The 15,650-nt window shown below is 46.5% G+C and overlaps 1 protein-coding gene across 1 annotated transcript in view; it reads right to left on the bottom strand.

Moving 5' to 3' along the window:
- The window catches only part of Ppil2 (peptidylprolyl isomerase like 2), a 29,846-nt gene extending 15,525 nt beyond the window's left edge, over nt 1–14,321 (bottom strand). Inside the window, exons 1-7 of the mRNA XM_027413213.2 lie at nt 14,204–14,321; nt 12,492–12,541; nt 11,798–11,843; nt 10,552–10,614; nt 8,380–8,431; nt 3,458–3,509; nt 182–273 (exon numbers count right to left, since the gene is read on the bottom strand). Coding sequence (XP_027269014.1) covers nt 182–273; nt 3,458–3,509; nt 8,380–8,431; nt 10,552–10,614; nt 11,798–11,843; nt 12,492–12,541; nt 14,204–14,235 — 387 coding nt within the window. The 5' untranslated portion in view covers nt 14,236–14,321. The remainder of the gene's footprint in view (nt 1–181; nt 274–3,457; nt 3,510–8,379; nt 8,432–10,551; nt 10,615–11,797; nt 11,844–12,491; nt 12,542–14,203) is intronic.
- Between the last annotated feature and the right edge of the window lie 1,329 nt (nt 14,322–15,650).

Below are 15,650 nucleotides of genomic sequence, written 5' to 3'. Positions count from 1 at the left end.
TAGGCTGGATGGCTACCTGCCAGAAACGATGCCTTGTGCTGAAGGCTATAAACCCCAAGGGGACAGGCATGCTCGATGTTCCTCGTTCACCTCCAGCACTCAGCCAGGTTTCTGCACTATCCCCAAAGTACATGTGAGGGCCCCACATTGGACAGTCCCACTTACTGCAATAGGGGACTACCTCATAGGTGTAGACATTGCCTGTTGTCCTGATGGCCACAATATGTGTGTTGTCAGTGAACACAGAGTACAGCACTGGACAGTGGTACTGCCCTAGAAAGAAAGCACACACAGGGTTAGTGGCCCTTAAGAGCTGTGATAAGGGATCATGATAGTACATATTTATAACCCAGCTACTCCAGATGCTGAGGCAGAAGAACAGACTACAAGACCAGCTGGACAATTTAAGAAGTCTCAGGGTCTTAGCTGCAGATAGGGCTCTGTGCTTAAGAGCACTGACTGCTCTTCCAGAGGACCTAGCTTCAACATGGCAGCTCACAAGTGGCTGTAACTCTAAGAGCTGACACCCTCACACAGACACACATGCAGCAAAATACCAATGCAGATAAAATGAAAATAAATTACTAAAAGAAAGACTACTTTTGTCTCAAAGTGAAAGTTAAAAGAGGCTCAGTGGCAGTGCATTTCCTAGTGTGTACTGATACTGCATCCAAAGGACCACATGGGACGGGACACAACTGGCGGTGGTGGCCCACACATTCAGTCCCAGCCCTGGGAGGCAGAGGCAGGCAGGTCTACAAGAGAAAGTTCCAGGACAGCCAGGGCTATACAGGGAAACTCTGTCAGGGTCGGGGACAGGGAGAAGAACCAGTAGGGGTTAGAGGAGGGAAGGAGGCAGAACCTTAGGCCAGCTACCAAGACCTGGGAACCACAGGGATACCAGCCATTCAAGCTCCATTCCCACACTGTTAACAAACTCCTGTTCATTGTCCCTTACTCAGAACAGTGTTAGCCTCCCCACTGGCTCAGGTGACCCACCTTCTCTTAAAGCCATGGCAGACAGGAATTGGCTTATCTTTCTAGAGACCCTGTTTCCACTGCTTTCTACCACCACTCCCTTTATCTCCTGGGCTTCCTCATCTAGCTCTCTGTGACAGCTGCCAGCTAGCCAGCCTGCCCATCTTCCTGCTCCAATAGAGGATCTCCCATCCAGCAGGGGCCTCGTCTAGTGAGTCCCAATGGACAAATAGGGGCAGGGGAGGACAAATAGACATGTCACTAAAAATGTGTTTCAAAATCAAAAAGAAATCACACACTTACAAACACATCAAAAAACAACAACAACAAAAAAAAAAACTATGAAAATTTAACCACTCTGTATATTTGATACCAGGGAATTCCTGTTCCTTTTTAAGTGTCATAATATCATGATGAAAATGTTAAGTCATTATCTTTTAATTAGTATACTACATTTGTGTGGGGGTTCTTTTGTTTGTTTGGGTTTTTTTTGGGGGGGGGTTGAGACAGGCTTTCTCTGTGTAGCCCTGGCTGTCCTGGAACTCACTCTGTAGACCAGGTTGTCCTCAAACTCATAAATTTGCTTGCCTCTCCTCCTGAGTGCTGGAACCTTGCAACCACCACCTGGCTCTGTATTATATTTTTATTCATTAACTTTGTGTTCTGAGGGAGGGGACAGAGATATGCACATGTCACAGTGCAAGTGTGGTAGTCAAAGAAGAACTTCAAGAAGTCAGTTTCCTCCTTCCATAAGTCCTGTAGATGGAACTCAGGTTGTCAGGCTTTGCAGCAAATGCCTTTACCTGCTGAGCACCACCCTGAGACTGCCAAGTGCAAGCCCAGATAAAACCAGTAGGCTGTAAGGAACTGGTGCTGCTGAGTGGTACAGGTGGAAATGTCTCACTAATGCTGTTTTCATGGGTCTGAAATTTCAAATCAAAGCAAAATAGACTTGGCCAAGGTAGTATGAGTCTAAAATCCCAGTACTTGGAAGTATGAGAAGCATCAGGAATTTAAGCCAGCCTCAGCTACAGAGTGAGTTTGCAGCCAATCTGGACTTTACCTAAAAAATAAGGGGGGGGGGGTGACAAAGCTAGTTCATTAGTAGAGGATGGGGCAGGGGTAGGGGAACGACAAGGCTAGTTCACTAGTAAAGGACTTGCATAGCATGTAAAGTCCTACCTCCCAGCACTATCAAAAACATGAGGCCCAGTCTTGAGCTCTAGTCTGGTCTGACTCCCTAGTGTACCACAGGACTGACCTGCCTCCCATCCCCACCCTCACGTCTTAAGCCATCTGCCCTTGCTCACATGGTTTCAACAGTAATGGACTCCTGCCATGCATGGACACCCTCGAGCACATGTCTGCCTTTGATGTGCCTGACCCCTCTGCCTAGAATGTTCTACCCATATCCTCATACAGCTCCCTCTCACCCTCTCAGATCCTGTCTGCTACCCTTAGTGCTGGCCCCTTCCTTCCTCCACTTCATCTAAAACAACAGACATTGGATGCCCTACTTATCTCCTACACAGATTCCTCCCCCACCAACAAAAGTTCTTCTCACGCAAGGACACACACATACACACACACACACACACACAACACACACAAAACACACATAACACACCCCACCTGCTTGTTCTCTGTACATTTCCAGGCAGACACTCCAGAAGAGCTGCTGTGTAACAGGTGTAACAGACACATATGACCTATTGACCCAGGGCTGCTGTAGATCAGATAATGAAGAAAGATGGCCCATTCTCTCTATGCTTGCAACATTTTCATGGAAAACACACACCCAGTGAGCACTGACAACAACCTCAACTGTGGTACTTATATAAGAGTGAAAGGAGATCTCTTAGTCAAAACCACCAAGAACCTGCAACAAATTCAGACCCCAGGACAGGGGCAGGGCAGCTGGAACTGTAGCTGCTATTATCTAACTGGGCAACAACTGGGCACAAACGGACTTAGAGTAGGGGGCCCTAGTGGGGCAGAGGTCTGAAGGAGCAGTGATGATTGAGTCTACTCAAGAGCAGACTAGAAATGTCTCCCAAATATCCACAACCAGTCAGGCTGGCCACCTTTGGCCTTGACCTGAGCAACTTCCACCTACAGCCAAAAACAGACCACGGCCTCAGCCAGGTATGGCCCATGCAGGAGGCCCAACTATAGCACCAGCAGCTCACAACAGCCCAACAGCCTTTGTGGGAGCCACCTAACTGTACTTAAACTACATGGTCCTTTGAGAAGTCATGTGTCAACTTGGCAATCAAAAGCAAGTGTCAGGAAGGAATGAGTGAGGCTGGAGATTTGACTCAGGCAGATCACTTGTGTAGCATGTGTAAGGCCCCAAGTTCAGTCTCCAAACACAAGAGAAGAGAAAGGAATGCCTGATTATAGACAAGAAGTTGGTGAGAGCAGGAGCTTAGGGGTTCTGTGGACCAGTCCTGGAGCTGGCTACAAAAGGGACTCTCACCTTCACTGTTCTTTGCAAAGTTCAGCTTGATCAGGGATTTCCCATCAAGTTTCTGGAAGACAGACAATTAACAATAATGAATAAGGGGAGAAAGAAAATGAAGGCTACCAAATCAGGAGCACCAGGGACAGAACAGAAAGATCTGCCCAACTGACTCTGTTCAGTTTACACTAGGGGAACTTTCTCTGGAAGTCTCCAAGACACAGCCAGGACTCCTGAAAGTTGCAGAATGGCAAGCCTACATAGTTGCATTGATGTCATCTGTAAACCCAGGCTGTAAGCAGAATTCCAGATTTATAACCACCAAATCCAACAAACAGAAGGGGTAGTTACTGGGCTAAATGATGAGGCTGCGGAATAAAGATGTGTATTTCTACAATGTCTGAACTTTTCTTTCTGGTGCTAGGCACCAAACTCAGGACTTCATATATGTTAAACGTGTGCTCTACCACTGAGCTCCATATCCAGGCCTTGTCTGAATATCTTTATGGTAAGCACACCACTTACTGAGTGAGTGCAGGGCCACTGAGATAGCTTACCACTTTATACAAGCCTGAAAACCTGAACTCAATCCCTGAAACCCACAGTGGAGGGAGAACAAACTCCTCAAAGTTGTCCCCTGGCCACATGTGCACCACTCCAACACCCACATCATATCCTCGCTCTATAATAATAATAATAATAATAATAATAATAATAATAATAATAATAATGGTAATAAATAAAAACAGAAACAAAAATAAATAATACTAAAAACTAGTAGGGAAGACAAAGAAATTGCTCAGCTGGTAAAGGTGCTTGTCACTGAGCCTGATGATATGTTCCATGCCCAGCAGGACCTATAGAGGAAAGAGAGAACTAACTCCCACAAGTTGTCCCCTGACCTTCACACACGCATGCACACACATACACAAAATAAATAAATGTAACAAATAAAGCTAGTGAGAGTACCCAGGAATTCTGCTTATGCTGTGGTACAAATATTTTTTAAAAGGAAACAACAACACTGAAAGAGGAAAAACTGGTGATGTAGCTCAGTGATAGAGCGTGTGTTGAGCATGGTTAAAGACCTAGAAAGGAATGAACACACCCACAGACTAGGAGTGCTGTACCAGAACAAAGCCCAGCTTCTAATCAGGACCAAAGTAACTGCTAGATGTAGTTTGGCAGCTGTAGAGCACAGACCAACTAACAAGATTTGATACCCCAAAGAGCACCTGTAACACAGAATGCAAAAATAACCGATTAACAATTGTCCACGAGAACAGAGACTGAGGTCATGAGGACAACTGTAGATAAGATAGCAGGGTGGCAGCTTGGAAGCAGAGGACAGAGAACACTAACAAAACAACGAAGGGCAGGGCTGCTGCAGGGGAGCCAGTTCAACATCCTTAGTCACAGCCTCAGGAAGGCAGAGACCAACCAACCACAAGGCACAGGCAGGCAGCAGGGACCTCATAATGAGGAAACCAGTAAAGGCTATCCTCCCAACCCGGGGCCTCAGGAGAAAGCCCCTGGAGCTTCCTGGATGCCAGCAGAAAAAGTTGGTCACACTTCCAAGTGGGAAACACCAAGGAAGGAAAGCACACTACTCTGGGAGGTGAGGCCCAAGCTTCCATCCCAAGCAGCCCATGAGAAAGCACACAGGCTCTGGAAGGAGTCTAAGACCCCTGTGTATAGCACAGTCCCCCTTTCCTCAAGAACAGGGAAGAAATGGGCTGACAATATATGCATCTACACGGGATAGAATCTCTGGACCCCACACCAGTCCCAGACTGTCACCAGATGGAAGACTGTGGCTGGCTTCCTGCCACTCAGTAGGTTGAAATTTTGTATATGTGGATTTTTGGGGGGTAGGGTGCTAGAAAACGGAAGCCAAGGTCTTCTGCAAGCTAGGTAAGTGCTCTATTACTGAACTGCACCCCCAACCCAGGAATTCTTCTTGCCAAGGCATTCCTGTCCCAGGCTGGGAAGTGGAGGAGCAACATGATCTGCACTAACAGGACAGGCAGAGTCTCCAGACGAAATACATTGTAAGTTCTGTAGACCTTGACATGAAATGTTCCCCCAAACTTTACAAGTCACAGAAACCTTACTTCAAACAGGGCTTTCAAGAAGGTAATCAAGCCGGGCGTTGGTGGTGCACGCCTTTAATCCCAGCACTCGGGAGGCAGAGGCAAGCGGATCTCTGTAAGTTAGAGACCAGCCTGGTCTACAAGAGCTAGTTCCAGGACAACCTCCAAAGCCACAGAGAAACCCTGTCTCAAAAAACCAAAAATAAAAATAAAAATAAAAATAAAAATAAAAATAAAAAAGAAGGTAATCAAGTTAAGATGGGGTACTCTGGCAACAGTGGTGGAATGGGCCTGGCCTCAGATCCTAAGCCTGGACTAATTACCAAGTTCCACTGGTCCTCATTGCTGATCAGGACAGTGACAACTTCTCAGTCCCCAAGACCCCACAGTGCTAGTTGAGTGCTGAGATCCCTACTGCCCTAAAGACAGGACTCAGGCTCAACACCTTAAACATCTGGCTCTCCCCTTTCTTCTGCCTTCAACCTGGTGCAAGGGCACACAGCACCTCTCACCTAGACAAACGTATATATGATCCCGGCAGATCTCCCCAGGGCCACCAGGCTCCTCAGAGCACCTTCCTGACAAAACCAACACTATCCTCAATACAGGTCGGGTCATGACCCTGCCTGAGCTTCCAACCCACCATAGCTGTCCAGGGCCATCGAGGTTCCCCAATATGGCATCTGAATGTCATCTCCTCTCATCCTCAGGACTGAGCATGACAGCAGCTCCTCAAAGATTCCTCAGCACTTCCACCCTCCCTCTTCCCTCGCCATCCCCATCTGGGTCATTTCAGTGACTCTGCCCCGTCTCCATGCTGGGCCCTGCACATACAAAGCTGATTCCTTCTTCACAGGAACAACTGAATGGATAAAGAACTAGGCCCACAGAAGGGGTGGACACAGACCTTTGAGATGCAAAAGGACTAAAGGACCTGAGGCTGATTAAAATGTGTGAACAAGTCAGGCTAGAGAATGAGCTACAACCTTAATCAGAAATATTGTTCCTGGGTAGCACAGAAGTCACAATATTGGACCTGGGTGCTTATTTGATATAAATATGACTTGTTTTTGCTTTTTGAAGACAGAGTCTCTCTGTGTAGCCTTGGCTGTCCTAGAACTCACTGTAGACCAGGCTGGTATCAAACTTACAGAGATCTACCTACCTCTGCTTCTCAAGTACTGGAATTAAAGGTGTGCATGACTTTCTTTTTGCCCATAAAAAAACAAAAAACAAAAAACAGGTGATGGTAGCACATGTCTTTAATCCCAGCGTTCAGGAGGCAGAGGCAGTCAAATCTCTGAGTTCGAGGCCAGCCTGATCTACAGAGTGAGTTCCAGGACAGTCCGGGTCACACAGAAAAACCCTGTCTCAAAAAACAAAACAAGGGCTGGAGAGATGGCTCAGAGGTTAAGAGCACTCTTTACTCTTCCAGAGGTTATGAGTTCAATTCCCAGCAACCACATGGTGGCTCACAACCATCTGTAATGGGATCTGGTGCCCTCTTATGGCACCAGATACATACATAATAAATCTTTAAAAAAAACAAAACAAAAAACTCTGATGATACCCAGAATTGTCAAAGACATGGGAAAGAAGCACTGTCTTCTGCACAGTGTGGCTAAAAACTTCAAATGTACAACAATTTTGAAGGCAGTTGGCTAGTAGCCAACCTTCTTTTGACTCCACAGTCCTAGAGAATACTCCCGTGTGATTAGGAAATGTGCATGGGGCCATTTCTGCACTTCTGCGACTGACAAATGGCAGAGGATTCAGTACCAGCTCAGCCACAAAGACACAAGTCCAAAGATGGTTCAGTGGGTGGGTAAAGTCACTTACCACTAAGTGTGACACCCTGAGTTATATCCCTAGAACCCACATGGTGGGAGAGACCTGACACCCACAAGCCGTCCTGACCCTGGGCCATGCCATGTGCACTCACACAGATACCCTACTTACTTACACATACACTGACAGGTAAATAAGTGTAAAAGCCATTCTTTCTAAAGGACAGACAGTCTCACAGAAAAAGCTGTGCTTTCTGTACTGACACCCATGAGACTCACAAAGCAAGATACAGATAAGTCACCCACTCTGATCAAACTCGAGAGAAAACATAGACAGCCAAGCATGGAGGCTAAGGCAGGACTGCTGTGAGTGAGAAGACAGCCTGAACTACAGAATAAGACTCTGTCTCAAGCAAACAAAGACATATACAATGGTGTACACTCACAAGAGATTAGTACCAAGACTCCACAAATATTCCAGTCTCAAAATGATATAGCATTTGAATGGAACCTATGTGTGCCCTCTCACCAATTTTAAACCACCTCTAGACTGCTTGCTACCTATTACAACATAAATGCTACACAAAACCGGGCGTTGGTGGCGCACACCTTTAATCCCAGCACTCCCGGAGGCAGAGGCTGGTGAGCTCGAGACCAGCCTGGTCTACAAGAGTTAGTTCCAGGACAGCCTCCAAAGCCACAGAGAAACCCTGTCTCGAAAAACCAAAATAAAATAAAAATAAATGCTAAATAATTATTATCTGAAACTTTTTAGGAAACAATGACAAGAGAAAGTATATAGATATTCAATACAGATACAATTTTTCCACAAATGCTTCTTTTTGAGCATGGTAGATTGAATCCAAGAAAACAGAATCTGCAAATACAGGGGTCCAGCTGTACATGCACATGCGTAGACACAGAGGTAACACTTCTGGAAAGTGGAGGACTGCCGTTCTAGGCCCTGTGAGCAGTTCTCCACTGAGGACATGAAAACTGCAAAGACAAAGCAAAAGCAGGATACAGCTCCATGGCAATAAGTACCTGCATGGCCACCTACCTCTCCATTGCTGGGATTGGTCCCATACTTCTTAAGCCATGGAACAATGTTTCTGATGGAAAAGAACAAAAAGTGTCACTAGAGGCTAGAGAGATAGCTCGGCAGTCAAGAGCACATGGTGCTCTCACAGAGCACCCAAGTTCCCAGCACCCCCATGACATGGCAATAACAACTATTTGTAACTCCAGTTCCAGAGAATCCAATGTTCTCTCCCAGCTCCCACAGGCATTGTGCAAACGTGGTACACAGACAGACATACAGGCAAAAACCCACACATGTCAAATAAAAATGTCACCAGTAGCAGCTGCCAGTGAGAACACCCGAGGCCTTAGGGCTGCTCCCAGATGAGTGTGCGGGGCAGGCTGCACCTCACTACAGAGGGGAGGAGTAGCTTCTTTCATCTGTAGACTGCATTCTACAGTAGACTGGGGATTCCCTGGTGCTGGAGCCTGAACACATGCCTGATGCACACAGACTGTGCTTTCCCACTGCGCTCTACTCAGCATTTGCAGGAGTTTGACTGCAGTTGCATATAAAGAAGATCTTTAACTGGGCAATGTTAGCATGTCTATACAACAAAATACTAGGTCAGCATCAAAAATTATACTTGTGCCAGGGGGTAGTGGCCCATGCACTCAGGAGGCAGAGGCAGTCGGATCTCTGTGAGTTTAAGGCTAGCCTAGTCTACAGCATGAGTTTCAGGACAGGCTCCAAAGCTACACAGAAAAACCCTGTCTCAAAAAAAAAAAAAAAAAAAAAAAAAGTATACTTGCAGCCACACATGGTGGTAAGCCACCCATAGCTACTTATGAGATGAAGGCAGGAAATCACTTGAGCTCAGAATGCCAGCCAGGGCAACACAGTGAAGACACCCCACTCTCCAAAAACAAATCTGTGTACAGAACAGAGCCCAGAAGGCATAAACCTGCACAGTGATGACCCTGAACAGTGAGCTCTTTATGGTCAATGTTCTACTGAAGTACTTCACTTTTTTCTAAATTTTAGAAAGTATTTTAGAACCGAAAACAAGCTTGTAGTATAAAACAAAGATAACATATGTTGGAACATACGTAGGGTAAAATTCTTCAGAATATAATGCTGGGAACTATGCACCTTCATCACAGCCATGCTTTCTGCAGGCAGAGAATATCTTGTACATCACTGTTCCACATCAAGGACAGACAGGTAAGGAGCTGGGCACTAAAACATGGGGATAGAAGGACTCATCTCCATCCAGAGCAGCGGCAACAGCACTACCAGCCAATACTGCCTGCTAGAGGTCACAGAGCACTTTCTGCCATGTCCCTGAACACCTGGTTGTCCTTCCCAATTCCTAAAGAGTGATGGGGAATGTCCTTCTGTACGCTGTGAATATGTTTCTCATATATTGGTTGATGAATAAAGCTGTTTTGGCCAATGGACAGGCAGGATTCAGCCAGGTGGGAAATCCAAACAGGGATAGAGAAAGGCAGAGTCAAGGAGATGCCATGTAGCTGCCGAGGAACAAGAGACCCAGGCATTATCAGTAAGCCAATGGACACATGGAGATACACAGATTAATAAGAATGGCTTAATAATTAAGAGAGAACTAGCCAATAAGAAGCCTGAGCCTTTGGCCAAACAGTTTATAATTAATATAAGCCTCTGTGTGTTTATTTGGGACTAAACGGCCGTGGGACCAGACAGGACAGAAACTCTGTCTACACAAAGAGGCTCACCTAGACATCATGAAGATTCTAGGAACAAGATTTTGGTGACCCTGTCCCTGCTTGGAACCTCAAACTCAACATCCCTTTCTCTAGTAGGTGTCAACAATCATATAGTACTTGTTAAATCAAAATTAAAGGCAGTGCTGGGAGACAGCTCACTGGATAAAGTACTTTCTATGCAAGCACAAAAACCTGAAATTTGGATCCCCAAAACCCATATAAAAGGCAGATAAGACAGCACACATTTGTAACTTTAGTAGGGTTTAAAATAGCTGAAACAGCAAGTCCCAAGTTCAGTGACAAGGTCCTGTCTCAAAAACATAAGGTGGAGAACAACAGACAAAGACCCCTGAGGTCAACCTCTGGCCTCCACATACACATACACCTGAACACAATCTCACATACACAAATACCAAATACACCACAAGTAAAAAGAAATTTAAAAATTCAAGAGGAAACTCACAGCAAGTCAAAGACGACACCTTCCGGGGTGCAGACTGGGTAGACAAAAGGCTGCAGAGAGAGACTGAAAAGGACAGATGTCTGGTCAGCTTCTGGGCACATAAGCATGCTACAGTTCCTACAACCTTCCCAACAGTTCCAAGTACACCCTGCCACTGACCCACGACACCATTAGGGATAAGGCATCATCCCAAGAGGTGCCTCAGTACCTGGTGCAGAAGTAGCCAGGCTTCTTTCAAGCCTACTTCATACTATATAAGGGTTCTGTTGTCAGATTCAAGTCAAAAAGAGGTCCCCAGTGATGGCCTTGAGAAAGCAAGACTAAGATTCCTTCTCCAGTTCCTCACACAGCAGGTAAACCAAGCTTTCATCCCAAGAGCCATCTTCCCCCATCCCAAGCTTTGATAAGGCTACTTTGGTATGGTGCCTGCACCACTCTGATGTGTGCTGGGAACATGACTGAGTAAAAGTTGAATCCTTGGGAATCTCTTAAGCACTGGGTGAAAAGGTCTACAGCAGCCTCAACCACCATAATCATTTCCCACGTGAGGTGTCTGCCTAGTGAACAGCCCATGCTGCCGCTTTCCTTTCTCTCTTATGATGGCACACAGGAGGCAGAGCAGGTGATCTGCTTGAGTTAGAGGCCAGCCTGTCTACACAGTGAATTCCAGGTCCGCCAGAAACTAGAACAGTATATAGATCCTATCTAAAAGAGCAGGGTGGAGGTGGCACACACCTTTAATTCCAGCACATGGGAGGCAGAGGCAGAGGCAGAGGCAGGAGGATCTCTGTGAGTTCGAGACCAGCCTGGTCCAGGACAGCCTCCAAAGCCACAGAGAAACCCTGTCTTTGGAAAAAAAAAAAAAATACTCCTGATGCAAGTATGATAGCCTAGAAGGGTAGACTATTTGGGATGTAGAAGCAGATGAATTAGGAGTTCAAAGCCAGCCCAAGCTACAGAGTAAAAAGACCCTATCTTAAAACATACACACACTTGGAGAATGATAATCAAAAGAAAATAGAACCTGGGGAGGGCCTGGGCCCTGCCCCAAATGATGTGACAGATTTTGGTGATTCCCCCATAGAAGGCCTCACCCTTTCTATGGAGCAGAAGAGGGATGGGATGGGGGTCGGTTGGGGGGGCATGGGAGAATGGGAGGGAGAGAGAACTGGGATTGATATATAAAATAAGATTGTTTCTGATTTAAATTAAGAAAAAGAAAACAGAACCCTTTTAAAGATCTTACCTACAGTGGTCAAAAGGTAAGCGGCGAAAACTTGTCTGTGTGATATCTGTTTAAATAAAAACCAGAAAACTTATTTAGAAAGCATTTCATCTACTGTATCTACCACAAAAACTACATTACCACAGATTAAATTTTTTGTTGCTGTTGTTCCAAAAGAGAAGAGTTGTATTATGTATTGCTGGAGATGAAGCCCAAGACCTTATATATGCTATGTGCTAGTTGTATCACCGAGCTACACCTCCAGGCCCCAGATTAAGAGTAGCCGGGCAATGGTGGCACACCTTTAGTCCCAGCACTCGGGAGGCAGAGGCAGGCGGATCTCTTTGAGTTCGAGACCAGCCTGGTCTACAAGAGCAGCTCACAGCTAACTCCAGTCCCAGGGGATCTGGCACCCTCACAGAAGCATACATGCAGACAAAACATCAATGCAAATAAAATAAATAAATGAAAAAAAAAAACTACATCCTTTTTTCTACAGCCTTGGAAAACTTGGGTATTACCATTCATGTTTTCCTCCTATGAAGAAAAAGCCGTTTTACATAAAAATACTTTTAAAATCTCTCCACTACTATACTCTACTATGTTGAGTACGCATCCTCTTTTGTGGACTCTGTACTCAGCCCACTAATATACACTGTAATATCAGTGTTCTGGACCACTATATACATTCCTCAGTACCACCAACACCCCTTACCTGGCTTCCTGCCACCATAGAAGTGAGTGTACTCCGCGCAGGTGATGTACCTAAGGAAGACAGAGGATATTACTAGTTGCCCTCACAGAAGGGACAGAAGCTGTAGATGTAATATGACAGAACTGCCACTCACTTGACAAGTGCACATCAAACAGCTGCAGCATTAGACATAATGATAAGCACAACAGACAGAAATATATGCAAACATCAGCGACCTTGCCCTGAAGGAGATGAACTGGATGACCTGGCAATGAGAAAGAGCTAGGCTTACAAAGATCTGGGGAAGCCCTTTACAGGGCAGTACTTACTGAGGTTGGAGCAGGGAAAGCTGAATGTGTTCTGGAAGGGAGACACTAGAAGAACATCTGGGGAGGTATGGGGCAGCAGATGGAGACAGAAGCAAGGACAGTAGCTGATCATAAAGGAGTCTTTAAAAAAAAATTATTTATTATGTATACAGTGTTCTGTCTGCATGTGTGCCTACAGGCCAGAAGAGGGCACCAGATCTCATTACAGATGTTTGTGAGCCACCATGTGGTTACTGGGAATTAATTGAACTCTGGGACCTCTGGAAGAACAGTCACTGCTCTTAACTGCTGAGCCATCTCTCCAGCCAAAACCTTTCTTTTTTCTTCTTCGTCTTCTTCTTCTTTTCTTTTTTTTTTTTTTTTGTTTTTCGAGACAGGGTTTCTCTGTACTGCTTTGGAGCCTGGCCTGGAACTCGATCTGTAGACCAGGCTGGTCTTGAACTCACAGAGACCCGCCTGTCTCTGCCTCTCTGTCTCTAATCCCTACTGGGATTAAAGACGCCAGACCATAAAGGAGTCTTAAAGATCCAGAAAGTACTCTCCATTGCCTTAGGTGTGATGGGAAGCCGTTGAATGGTTTTGAGCAGTACCCAGACATGACCTAACATAGCTCTGGTTGCTGTGTGCCAGTGTTTAAGGCTGAAAACTGTCTTCAGTCTATGTCTAGCAAATCAGGGATTTACTATGTAACCACTGGAATAAGATGGAAATAGAGCAGGCTTAAGGTGTGAAAATTATCAAGAAAGAGTTCCCTTTCAGGCATTCTAATTCTGAGAAAGCTACTGAGTAAACAGCTGACTTAGTGCAGGCGAGATTAGACTACTAGAACAGATCACCCACAGAGAACAGAAATGAAGGGACACCCACGAAGTCTGGGACAGGGGAAGGAAGCCCAGCAAGGAGGAATGATAAAAGAGAGGTCATTGCGACAGATAAAAAGCAAAGCCGCTTGTAGGATCCCACTAAGGGTCGGCTTCGGAAAGGGAAGAAGCCCAAAGACTGAGAGCTGCGCACTAGATTTGGCAATACAGAAGTCAAAGGCATCCTTGCCAGCAGTTTGGGGGTAAAGCATCTGATTACACTTGTTTCAAGAAACAACAGAAAACAGCATCCTGACAGACAGTGGCAAATGAGAGGAACACGGAACACAGTCCGCTAGTCTTAAACTGTCGCCTGCAAGTAGGCTGGCAAGTGACAGCCAGGACCAAAGGGCAGACAACCAACGCAGGGGCAGAAAGAGGGGCGGTAGGGGTAAGTCCCGGGAGTGAATCAGTCCGGCCAGCAAAACGCCCTAGCCGCGGAGGCCGCGCTAAGACGATATTGGGCTGCAAGAACTGAGGCTTTCGGGAAGAGATGACCTGCAGGGTGGTGATGAGGTGAGAAGAGAGGTGCTACCCAACTTACATCTTGTCCTTCTGGTGTTGTCGCTTCCCCATGGCTGCGACGAACCCAAGTCGGCCCCAGCAGACGATCAGACTCTGGCGCCTCCGCTTTCTCAGCTACTTCCGGAGTTCGGCTCACCCGGTCCCGGAAGTTGGAAAGAGGCATTCTGGGAATTGTGGTTTCCAGGTGCCCATAGTGAACGCTGGGCGCGGCCACCGTAAGAAGCAGAAGCTTGCTGGCTCTGAGTAGAATCCACTTTTCTTGTCTCCAGGCAAACTGCGTTGCGAATTCTCAAAGACTTCTCTGTACACTACCTGGTTACTTGCCCAGCCCAAGCTGTACCAGCCAGATCCGCTCAGACCTGCCCTCCCTTGTATCTAAAGCCTCTTGCCCTAGCTCCTGGACCAGTGCCTGCAAAGGCATGGCCATCCCACTGCCTACTCACCTCCTTTTCTTTGCTCTCCAGCCCCCACGTCCTCCAGGCCCATCAGGTGGCAGGTGATGAAGCCCTCAGGTGCAGTGCCCTCCCCGGTTCCATATATCTACTCTGCTAGATCGTTCCTTGGAGCCAGGTCCTTGGTCTGGCTTGTTTTTTGCCTGAGGATGCAGAGGACTAGAGATTAACCCTTAAGTGCATGCTAAGTACAAACACCTGAGTTTCCTTTTATAGTATGTGTGTGGTCAACTATGTGCCATGGCACATGTGTGGAATTCATAGGACAAAATGCAGGAGTTGGTTCTCCTTGCCAGGCTTGTGCCGCAAGCCTAAGCTTGTGGCTTTATTTTTTTATGTGCAATGGTGCTTTGTGTAAGGGTGTCAGATCCCCTATGGGTGATGGGGATTGAACCTGGGCCCTTTGGGAGAGCAGCAAGTGCTTTTAACTGCTGAAGCATCTCTCCAGCCCCCTAAGCTTGTGGTTTTAAACACCACTTATATCGTGACTCCAAAGACAACTACATGTCAAGTTCTTGTCTACATGTCTGATCAAAGAATTCTCAGTCTCCCTGTCCTCTGTTGCAAATCTCCACTTTGATGCTAATGCTCCACACCCTGTTAGCCTGACCTCCAACTGTTAGGTCTCAAACTCGGGACACACTGCTGAGGTGCCTATTTAATGTATCAGAGTGAATGCTGGCCACCAGGTTCTCCCTGCATTCCTCAGTCCCGGCCTGCTATAGGGGCCCCCCAGCTAGCATGCCTGCCCCCTATCCTAAACTTCTCCAGCCCAAAGGCTGGGCTGCCCTTCCCCCAGCTGCCCTTCCCTATATAATCCAAACATTTTGGTTACCTGGCCTTTTCATCGGCTCTCTCTGAGTCTCTTGGCTGCCACACCTGGTTCCCCTCTCCCCTTGCCCCTTCTTCTTGTATAGTTCAGGGTCATGTCCACTCTGGACTCTTCCAGATGTCCCTGCCTCTGGCTATACTCTTCCTTTTATCTATAATAAACCTTCACCGCCACCATACCTA

This window comes from Cricetulus griseus, chromosome 4 (genome assembly GCF_003668045.3).
Source record: "Cricetulus griseus strain 17A/GY chromosome 4, alternate assembly CriGri-PICRH-1.0, whole genome shotgun sequence".
Taxonomy (NCBI): Eukaryota; Metazoa; Chordata; class Mammalia; order Rodentia; family Cricetidae; genus Cricetulus; species Cricetulus griseus.
The sequence above is the reverse complement of the archived record's forward strand: the minus strand, read 5'-3'. Positions and strand labels throughout refer to the sequence as shown.